At 36.7% G+C, this 11,254-nt stretch overlaps 1 protein-coding gene across 1 annotated transcript; it reads left to right on the forward strand.

Moving 5' to 3' along the window:
- Positions 1 to 3,035: 3,035 nt before the first annotated feature.
- Positions 3,036 to 6,828, forward strand: LOC111788059 (boron transporter 1). Its single transcript, XM_023668206.2, has 12 exons — positions 3,036 to 3,532; positions 3,660 to 3,742; positions 3,827 to 4,019; positions 4,105 to 4,243; positions 4,325 to 4,490; positions 4,562 to 4,728; positions 4,798 to 4,971; positions 5,067 to 5,162; positions 5,277 to 5,414; positions 5,566 to 5,885; positions 5,970 to 6,237; positions 6,326 to 6,828. Exons 1-12 carry the CDS (start codon positions 3,429 to 3,431, stop codon positions 6,587 to 6,589), a joined length of 2,112 nt encoding a protein of 703 aa, XP_023523974.2. The 5' UTR covers positions 3,036 to 3,428; the 3' UTR covers positions 6,590 to 6,828.
- The last annotated feature ends 4,426 nt before the right edge of the window (positions 6,829 to 11,254 follow it).

Raw genomic sequence — 11,254 nt, forward strand, 5'->3', positions numbered from 1 at the left:
CTCCTAGCACGGTGAGCTAGTGTGTGCATTGCCTTGTTGGTGCACTTTCTTTCGTGTTACATCTCCAACAATAATCGTCTCAAATTCGATCCATCTATCTAATTTAGTTTTAAAATGTTAGGGTTAGCACCAATCCCTTGAACTCCAAAGTTAAAAGCTCATGTAGACACAATATCTAAGCACAAGCCATGGTCTCTAGCTCGCAAGAAACAAGGAGACAAACAAACATATTTGCAAGATTGGAAGACAATAATTGAATTGAGATGGGTAGACAACAAATGGGTTGACCAAAAATGGTGGGCTTGATGATGCTCTATGATTGAGTATGAATGAAGTGTTGGGTAGGTCAATTATATGCATCTACAATATATAAAGCTTTCTTCTTCATGCTTTTCTTTTCTTTCTTTTTCAAAAATTTGTAATCTTTTTATCACCCACTTCCCTACTTTGTCCTATATCGACCTCCACGAACCTAATATCTTTGTCAGATCCTACATCGGTTGGAGAAGAGAACGAAACATTCTTTATAAGGGCGTAGAAATGCGTTTTAAAACTGTGAGGCTAATGGTCATACGTAACGGGTAAAAGCAAACAATATCTGTTAGCGGTGGGTTTGGGCTGTTACAAATAGTATCAAAGCTAGACATCAGGCAGTGTGTCAGCGAAGACGCTAGACCCTCAAGAGAAGTGGATGATTCCTTATAAGGGTGTGGAAATCTATCTCTACCAGATGTGTTTTAAAAAGGGGTGAGGAATTCCTCCCTAACATATGCGTTTTGAAACCGTGAGGCTGATAGTGATACGTAACAGGTCAAAGCGGACAATATCTATCAGCGGTGGACTTGGGCTATTACAAATGATATCAGAGGCAGACATCAGTGAGGATATTGGACCCTCAAGAGAGATGGATCATCCCTTATAAGAGTGTGGAAACCTCTCCCTAGCATACGCGTTTTAAAATCATGAGGCTGACAGCGATACTTAATGGGCCAAAACAGACAATATCACCAGTGGTGGACTTAAACTATTACAAATGATATTAGAGCCAGACACCGGGCGATGTGTCAACGAGAACGTTGGACACTCAAAGGAGGTGAATCATTCCTCATAAGGGTGTGGAAACCTCTCCCGAGAAGACACATTGCTTTCAAATATTGTTAAAGCGGACAATATATTACACTCTTGTAATGGGTTTGAGCTGTTACACTCTTATTTTCAAATATTGTTGAACATAAAGAACGTTCAACTTTAGTCCCTATACTTTTAATAAATTTAAAAATGAGTCATTATCATTAGTTTGATATTTATTGTTTATCTACCCGTACGAAAATAATAATAATAATAATAATATCCCACCGAAGAAAAGATACATAGAATAAAAATTAATCGAGAGACTAATTATTTTTAAAAAAATGTTAATCATGATTTAAGGTTTAATTTACATATAGAATCAATAGAAGCTAATCAATTACAAAGCTTTAATATTAAGGCACTATGCTTAAAAGTTAAAGGGTTGTTTGGTTGATACCTTTGAATCTTTCAAAAATAAAAACTATATATTATAATGTTAACATTAATCAAAGTGACAATTAAAGCTATAAGAAAGCATGGTAGCCACTCAAAGCCCTTTGCTTTATTTATTTATTTATTTATTTATTTATGCAAAAAAAGAGCCTTTTAAATTAATATTAAATATACCTTAAAATTTGCTAATTAAAAACCCTACCTAGGTCAAGTGATTTCATGTATGTAACACACTATAAATTATTTCTTTATTAATTCATTAATATAATATATGATTCAAAACCCTAATTAATTATCCATAAATGATGTAATAAATCCATATACCATGTTTCTTAGTTTATACGATTAGGTCATAGACTATTACCACTATCATGATTAAGACTCGATCAGCTCATTTGAGTTGTATCATAAAAGACTTACTTTTGGTTATGTCAACTTGTATTAGCTCGTCTAAGTCCACCACTAGTAGATATTATCCGCTTTGACCCCTTAAGTATCATCATCAGTCTCACGATTTTAAAACGCGTTTACTAGGAGAAGTTTCTATAGAATAAAGAATGTTTTGTTCCTCTCTCCAACCAGTGTGGACAGAGTTGATCATGAAATGTTCTATTCTCAAAATTGCAATCTTGAGTTGGTTGGTTTCAATGATAATGATTGAGCTGGAAGTCATGAAGAAACATGCATTTACTCGGTCATCGAAGAAGTAATCTAGGTATCTAAAATAAGAAACATGTAATCTCGGGTAACTTTTTGAAAATCTTTCTAAGAAACATGTAAATGAGAATAAACATAATGAAAGGATCTGTGTTGGTTTGTGTGGATAGTTTTCACTGTTAGACAACATGATCATATCGCAAGAGACGTAGAAGAATATCAGAATTATCAACTATATTCTCGAAATGAGTTAAAAGAAATAATAATAATAAATAAAGATGCACATGGGGATGAGCTATATTCTCTCAATAATAAAATTCACATTATTGTTTCTATAAATATAATCTTAATTGCACTCAAAAATTAATTTAATCTTAATTACACTTTGGTGAGCAAATGTCATTTGATGACATAAATGATTAGATCCATAAACTTACAAATATATACCAAACAAAAGACATTATTGTACATTTAATCATTGAAAAAACCCAACATATTAAGTATTTAACACAAGTTTATTTGGTCGTTACCCATTTGTTCTTGGCAGAGACATGCTCTGGATTGTTGGAGACCATTACAAATTGTCAGTTTTTGAGTTCCTCATGTTTTTTTTTTTTTTTTTTTTTTTTTTTTTTTCTCAAAAACAAAGCTTTGAACTTTAACAATGGAGGATCATCTGGAAAGCCCCACCACCATAGCTTCAAAGCTTGAATCTTTAAATGGGTGATGATATGGCATTTTGGCCTTACATGATGAGGGTCCCATGGAAGCTGGAATACTCAGAGATACACATGATTCATCCTCCGAAATTTACAAAAACAATTTTTTTAAAAAAGAAAAATTATTAGTGAGCTTCCTTTTCATACCCCCTTCTGACCCGCCTCCATGTCTGCATCAAATCTACCCTTCTTTTCCTTCATGTTCTTCCCTCACCGCCCCTTTTCTACCTTATTTAATCCTCATTCTTGCTTGTTTCTCTGCACACCCATTTCCTCTGTTTCTCAGATTTCAGCTCTTTTTGTGTTCTTGTTCTTGTTCTTGTCTCTTTTTCTTGCTAAACCTTCTTTGAATCGGTTTTTACTCTCTCTAAGCCATTGAATCATGTAATTTCTTTGCCATTTCCTTGTTTTGAGCTTGAGTTTTCAAAGCCCTTTTTGTTAATCACCAATGCCATTAAGAACCCCATAAGTTGAAGCTTAGTTTTTCAGAGATTTTGAAGTGAAAAGAGGATTACCCATATTGAGTCTATGGAGGAAAATTTCGTTCCATTTCGTGGAATCAAGAAGGACCTTAAAGGGAGGTTGCTCTGCTACAAACAAGATTGGACTGGTGGATTCAGAGCTGGATATAGGTATGAACATTTCTCCATTGTTCTTCATTTTGTGGAATCTTGATTCATTTTTGCTATTGGGGTTTGTTCTTTTTATGTTTCTATGTGAGTGTTCATGTGGGTTCTTGATGTTCTTATTGGTTTCTAGGATTTTGGCTCCCACTACTTACATATTCTTTGCCTCTGCTATTCCTGTCATTTCATTTGGTGAACAATTGGAGAGAAGTACTGGTAAGAACAACTTAGAATCTCCTGCAAACTTCATTTTAGATCTGTTTTTGAATTTGTAAACATGTTCTTAACTTGTTTATGCAGATGGGGTGTTGACCGCTGTTCAAACCTTAGCCTCCACAGCTCTTTGTGGCATCATTCACTCCATTGTTGGAGGTCAACCTTTGTTAATCTTGGGAGTAGCTGAGCCTACTGTTATTATGTATACCTTCATGTTCAATTTCGCGAAGGAACGACCCGAGTTGGGTCGGAATCTGTTTCTAGCATGGAGTGGATGGTATAACTTTTGTAGAATTGGTCTGTATTGAAATGTTGTAGTGCTTGTTGTTGACACCATTTTGTATGAACATGTGAATCTTTAGGGTGTGTGTTTGGACTGCAGCCTTGCTGTTCTTAATGGCTATATTAGGAGCATGTTCCATCATCAATCGGTTCACTCGTCTCGCCGGTGAATTGTTCGGTTTGCTTATCGCGATGCTTTTCATGCAGGAAGCGGTGAAAGTAAGAAATATGCACACTCCCTTTTGCTCGAGTTTACTGGCTTGATGTCTAATAAGATTGAGCGTTTGACATTGTTTTTAGGGACTTGTGGATGAGTTTCGTATCCCCGAACGAGAAAATCCGAAGTTGATGGAGTTTATACCTTCGTGGAGGTTTGCCAATGGGATGTTTGCTTTGGTACTGTCGTTTGGCCTTGTACTCACTGCGTTAAGGAGTCGAAAAGCTCGGTCGTGGCGATATGGATCTGGTATGATTAGGAAGAAGATTAGATATTCATATGAAAAGGTCAATTCATTTCATAATGTATTGTTTTGGCAGGTTGGCTCAGAAGCTTGATAGCAGACTATGGAGTGCCGCTCATGGTTCTTGTTTGGACAGGTATATCCTTCATTCCGTCGAAAAACGTCCCACAAGGTATCCCGAGACGACTCTTCAGCCCGAATCCATGGTCTCCCGGTGCATACGAGAATTGGACTGTTATTAAGGTAAGGCTAATCATCATGTTCCTCTCTTGTCTCCTTCATACTGATCGTTTTTTCGCTCCAACGTTGCAGGATATGCTCGACGTCCCAGTCCTTTATATCTGTGGAGCGTTCATCCCTGCTACGATGATTGCGGTGCTTTACTATTTCGACCATAGTGTTGCATCTCAACTTGCTCAGCAGAAAGAGTTTAATTTGAGGAAGCCATCTTCTTACCATTATGATTTACTTCTCTTGGGATTTTTGGTATGGAAATGAATCTCTCTAGCAATTTGTTTTTCGTTTTGGCATCTCGCTCGTTATGTCAGTATAACGGTTTGAATCATGTCTTCTCGTGCCAGACCTTAATATGTGGCCTTCTTGGAATTCCTCCTTCTAATGGAGTCATCCCACAATCTCCGATGCATACGAAGAGCCTAGCTACTCTCAAACACCAGGTAAACTGGTCGTTCGTCGTTCGGTCACGATAATCTTTTCGAGCTATCTTCATCGATTTGCTGTTGAATACTCGTCTTTTTAGTGTTGTAATGAGATTCTGGCTCGTTTTGTAGTTGCTGCGGAATAAACTTGTAAAAACGACACGGTGTAGTATGAGAAAGAATGCTAGCTTGGGACAATTGTATGGAAGTATGCAAGAAGCATATCATCAAATGCAGACTCCCCTGATCTACCAACAGCCCGCATCTCGTGTAAGTCACCCGATTTTCGTACTCGTAAAACTCGAAACTAGGAAGTAGTCTCGGAGGTACACGAACTTATATGAGTAACTCACGACCGGGGAAACGTGTTTACTCTTCTTAATTATAGAGTTCACTAAGCTATGTAATGACTTTTGAGCAGGGACTGAATGAGCTAAAAGAAACAACGATTCTGGCAGCTTCGAGTATGGGCAGTTTCGATGCTCCGGTCGATGAGACGGTGTTCGACATTGAAAAGGAAATCGATGATCTATTGCCTGTCGAGGTGAAAGAACAGCGTGTCAGTAATTTGCTTCAAGCTGCAATGGTGGGAGGATGCGTTGCAGCCATGCCCGTCCTGAAAAAGATCCCGACCTCGGTTCTATGGGGTTACTTCGCGTTTATGGCCATCGAAAGCTTGCCTGGTAACCAGTTTTGGGAAAGAATCTTGTTGCTCTTCACTGCACCCAGTAGAAGATACAAGTAACGAAAATTTTCGAGTTTTTTCCGACTTCTCAATTTGATACGTTTCTCCGAATGATGAACTTTTTTTTGTGTCACGTGCAGAGTTCTTGAGGATTACCACGCGACATTCGTCGAAACCGTGCCATTCAAATCCATTGTACTTTTTACCATTTTCCAAATTGTATATTTGTTCATATGTTTTGGACTAACATGGGTTCCGATCGCCGGGGTCATGTTTCCTTTGATGATCATGCTCCTCGTCCCGGTACGACAATACCTTCTTCCCAAGTTCTTCAAAGGTGCACATCTCCAAGATCTCGATGCAGCCGAGTACGAAGAAGCATCGGCTTTACCGTTCAATCTTGCTACGGTAACATCGCATTGTATACATTTAGATGCAGATATATGGTTTCTAATCACGAAGCTGATCGACGTCTTTGATTCTATTCTATGAACAGGAAGCCGAGCTGGGAGCTGGAGCCTCATTTGGTGGCGATGGGGAGATTTTAGACGATGTTATCACTCGAAGCCGTGGCGAATTTAGGCATATTAGTAGTCCTAAGATCACAAGCTCCATGGCATCACCAAGATGTGAGCGAAAGAGTTTCGAGAGCCCTCGGGTGAGCGAGCTAAGAGGAGTGCAAAGTCCTCGAGCCGGGGGACGAGGAACACCATCGTCCGGTCTGGGAAAGAGCCCTCTTAAGAACACGGCATCAAAGTAGATGCAGAAAGTGTTGGTGTGATAAGAAGTTTTAGATAAGTTTGATATGATATTGTTAATTTGCATTTGTGTATAGTCTTCTTGTTCTTGCTTTGTTCTTCCTCTTTCCCACAACACATCGCTTCATAAAATTTTAGCTTTTTGTTAGATATGAATATGTATTTGTTGCTAAGTTTGTAGCTTGTAATCATAACTTTCTCTTCACAATCCACCGCTAGTAGATATTGTCCGCTTTGGTCTGTTATGTACCGTCGTAAGTCTCACAGTTTTAAAACACGTTTACTGGAGAGACGTTTCCACACCTTTATTATGAATGTCTTATTCTCCTCTCCAACCGATGTGAGATCTCACAATCCACCCCCTTAGGGGACAGTGTCCTCCCGGTATCTGACTCTGATACCATTTGTCATAACCCAAGTTCACCACTAGCATATATTGTTCGCTTTGGTCCGTTACGTATTGCCGTCAACCTTACAGTTTTAAAACGGTGTGTTAAGGAGAGGTTTTCACACCCTTATAAGGAATGTCTCGTTTCACTCTCCAACCGATGTGGGATCTCACTAAGGGGGCACAACATCCTTGCTGGCACACTGCTCGGTATATGACTCTGATACCATTTATCACAATCAAAGTCCACCGCTAACAGATATTATCCGCTTTGGCTCGTTACATATCGCCGTCAGCCTCACTGTTTTAAAACACGTCTACTAGGGAGAGGTTTTCACACTCTTATAAAGAATGTTTCGTTCTCCTCCCCAACTAAGATGGGATCTCACAACTCTATTGTTAGCATCATTGTCATTCTTTCATATAAGTTATATCAACGCATCTTAAAACGACTCGAACGGGCGGGGCCTCTCCATTTTCTTGCAATGCCAACCACCCGAAAAAAGCATTCCTATGCAGTAAGACATCATATTTTCAAAAAACGACAAGAACGGTGCGAGACATTAGAACACGAAAACATGAAGATTCGAACTTTCTAGATGAGCACAAGTCAACTTCCAACAGTAGTATTCTGGAAGTGTTCTGAACAAGAGAGCAACTCTGTGGTAGAACACAAAAAGGAAGGCTACAAAAAGGGGACAAAATGGAAGCAAACCAAAAGCAATGGACAGAGTTCCTCTAAGGAAAGTCCCAACACAATGAATTGCAAAGAAGAAGGGTTTGACATTTCCATTTTTGACTTTTTTTTTTTTTTTTTTTTTTTTTTTTGGTGGCTTTTTGGTCTCTATCTATCAAATCACTTTACCCTATTATTCTCCTTTGCATCAACTCGAGAAACAAACAAAAAACAAAACTCCAACAGGGTTGGATTGTAAATTCTATTGGGGTTGCTCGGGTCATCAACCCAACTATCCCTAAAACTTAAGGTTAATCCAAAAAAAATTCCAACCCAACTCACGTACACCTCTTTGTATGAGGTTAACAAAAAAATCAGAATTTTATATTTGTCTATTTGAGAATATTGTGCGAGAATTTATTTATTTAAGAACAATATAATCACGTTAAAAATGAAATTCTGGTGAACGAGAAGTTTGATGTGATAGGATCTAGAAGAATTAAGAGTTGGAATTTAATTGTTTAATAAAGTTTATTATTTTTAACAAATAATAGGGATTATTTTCCACATTAACCTAATATGGACAAAATTATAATTTTTGAAATATAGTGACCAAATTCATAACCTAATTTATATAATGTGCAAAATTAAAAATTTCAAAGCTAACAAACATTTTTAATTTAATTAAATTTAAAATTTAATAAAAATTCTGGTTTTGTCTAAAAAAAATATATAATAATAATAATAATAAAACTATTTTTCTGCCTACGCAGAGAGTATGACGTCAAGCTACCGTTTTCATGGAAATAAAAACGCAGCCGTTTCGTGAGAATAAAGTGGAAATTTCCTTCCAATCACCCATTTACACGTCATCATAGAAATGCCTATTTTTCTACCTAGACCTAAAATTTCCGTTTAGCTAGACAATATTAAAAAAATTATAAATTTTAAAAATTAAACTTTTATTTTATTTTAAACATATTTATAAAATAACATTTGAATTATATATATATATATATGGGGGATGATACATGCTGTAATGTTAATTAAAAATAGTAAAGATTTAAAATAAATTATTAAACAAATTATATACGAATAATTAAAAAAAAATGAAAGAATAAAATAAAAACCATTTATTATTATTATTTTTAATTTTGAATATTAACATTCATTCGGTTGTTTCGCGTCTAAACTAAACACTCAAATTGAATCAAAGACAGAGGCGAAGGTCTAACCCTTCGTTATTCTCCTTCTCCTCGCTCCCTCCGTCTATCGTTGTCGCCGCCGCCGTCGCCGTCGCCGTCGTCTCCGATCTCCTTAGCGCCGTGGATTTCCAGAACTTGATCACCTCCTCTTCCTCGAAATCTTCCAGAAGAAAAAACGGCATCCAAACGTCGCCTCGTTTCGAATCGTCTTCAACAATCTTCTTCTTCTTCTTCATTCTCTGATCCTCGCCATTCGCTACGGAACCGGACATTTTAGCCCTAAACCAGTCGTACGGAGCGCGGAATTTCTCGACGATCTCCATGAATTTCTCGATATCCGCCTCGTCGCTCTCATTGCGATTACCGTCATTCTCCTTCCGCTTCCTCTTGCCGGAAACCTCCATTTGCTTGGATTGGAATTCTGCAAAACTGAGAGAGAATTTGGGGAAATTTTCTGTCCTTCGTACGACGTGTAGTTTCGAGGGCGCTTCACTGGGAAGACCTCCACAGAACAGAGTATTTATAGGGACAATTATTATTATTATTACTATTTACAGGTAATTGTGAACGTCCTATTTTAATTTAATTTCGTAAATAATTAATTTTAATTATCTTATTTTATTTTATTTTATTTTATTCTATTCTTTATGCATTGAGTTTGTCAAATTCTCACAATGATAATAACGACTCAGGGTAAATAAATATTTTGTTTTTATTTTTTGTGTATATATTTTTATTTTAAATTAAATAAATAAGTAATTTGATGACGTAAGCACAATGACGTAAGAGTTGGAGAATAATGGTGTCAACTTTGACTAATTGGTTGTGAAAAATAGTTTTTTTTTTTTTTTTTTTTTTAATTTTCTTTTTTCTTTTTTCTTTAGTTTTAGGGTTCCAATAATAATGAAAAAATCAGTTGAAATCATAATTACCATAAATTTGAATTATCCTTTAATTAAAAGTAATTTTTATCTCATTTCATTTGGCATTTGCCAAGCAAGCATCGCCGAGGAGCCCATGAAACTAATATTTGGGCCGTGCAATAGGCCCAAGTTTTTTGTTTAAGCCCACATTTAAGCCCAATTTATTCGAATTTATCAAAGTAACACATCATTCTTTATAAGGTATGAAAAACTTTAGTAGACGTGTTTTAAAATCGTGAGGTTCACGGCGATATATAACGGACCAAAACGAATAATATTTACTAGTGGTGAGTTTGAGTTGTTACAAATGGTATTAGAACCAGACACCGGGTGGTATGCCAACCAGGATGCTGTACTCCAAAAGAGGTGGATTGTGAGATCCTACGTCAATTAGAGAAGGAAACGAATAATTCCTTATTACACATTTTTAAATTATTTGTTGTTTTTGGAACTTGAATCACGTGTCTTGCATGAGAACAAACATTAAACAAGACCAAGTGGTAGAAACAAAAATCTACACAAAATATTCTTTTTGTGTCTTTTCTATTCAAAAGATTATGTTTTTTTAAAAAAAATTATTTTATGTTTAAAAAATGTTAACGCGTTGTTGAAAAAATTATATAAAAAATCTCCTTTAATGAACATTCACGCTCGAGTACAACGTGAAATTGAAAGTGTTTGGGAACGGAAACGTCGAAAAATAATTTATTTAAAAAATTGGTAGCAAAAGAAGATCGTAGAAGATCATGAATAAAGAAGTTTAGACCAAAAGCACGAGCATTTGCTTCTTTGGAGATATTTTTAGCTCATGAGCTTGACCGAAAAATACTCGAAAATATTTTTAAGCATGAACATCAAACGAATTTCTAACACACCCTTAAACCTATAGATACTAATAAAAAGATATCTCATTTATAAACACGACTCTAACGAGCACGCTGCTCAGATACTAACAGCAACAGATTCTATAAAAGCTATACGAGCAATATTCAAAGCCTAAGTAGCTTTGAAGCAAAGCCGAAAGTGTCACAAGTCATATGGGATAGGGGACCAAAGTTGCCTCTTTTGCCTCCCCACCATACTTGTTTCTTTTTATATATTCAAAAGTTTAATTCACCTTAGACCTTCTACCAAAGTAATTATAACATCACATTCTTCCCACCTAACTCACCTTTCTCGTCTACTTTATTTTACTTTCTTGATTCAAACGGGTAACGAGTCGGTTCGAGGTTGATTAGTACACAAGTGAGTATCGTTGAATTGGTTAGAATTGGTAAAACGGGTAATGGGTCGTCCTCACTTGCACAACGCCCGGTGTCTAGCTCTTGTACTATTTGTTACAGCCCAAGCCCACTGCTAACAGATATTGTCCACTCTAGCTCGTTATGTATCGACGTCAGCCTCAAGGTAAACACGTCTGTTAGGGAGAGGTTTCTACACCCTTATAAGTAGTGTTTCGTTCTTCTACAACCGAC

This window comes from Cucurbita pepo, chromosome 2, assembly GCF_057944985.1.
Source record: "Cucurbita pepo subsp. pepo isolate OVF chromosome 2, ASM5794498v1, whole genome shotgun sequence".
Classification (NCBI taxonomy): Eukaryota; Viridiplantae; Streptophyta; class Magnoliopsida; order Cucurbitales; family Cucurbitaceae; genus Cucurbita; species Cucurbita pepo.

Bases quoted from the DNA above. Each gene is read 5' to 3' on its own strand.
- LOC111788059 (XM_023668206.2), top strand. From the start codon at position 3,429: ATGGAGGAAAATTTCGTTCCATTTCGTGGAATCAAGAAGGACCTTAAA. The intron at 4,244-4,324 runs GTAAGAAATATG...CATTGTTTTTAG, and splicing joins TCATGCAGGAAGCGGTGAAA to GGACTTGTGGATGAGTTTCG. The intron at 4,729-4,797 runs GTAAGGCTAATC...CCAACGTTGCAG, and splicing joins AGAATTGGACTGTTATTAAG to GATATGCTCGACGTCCCAGT.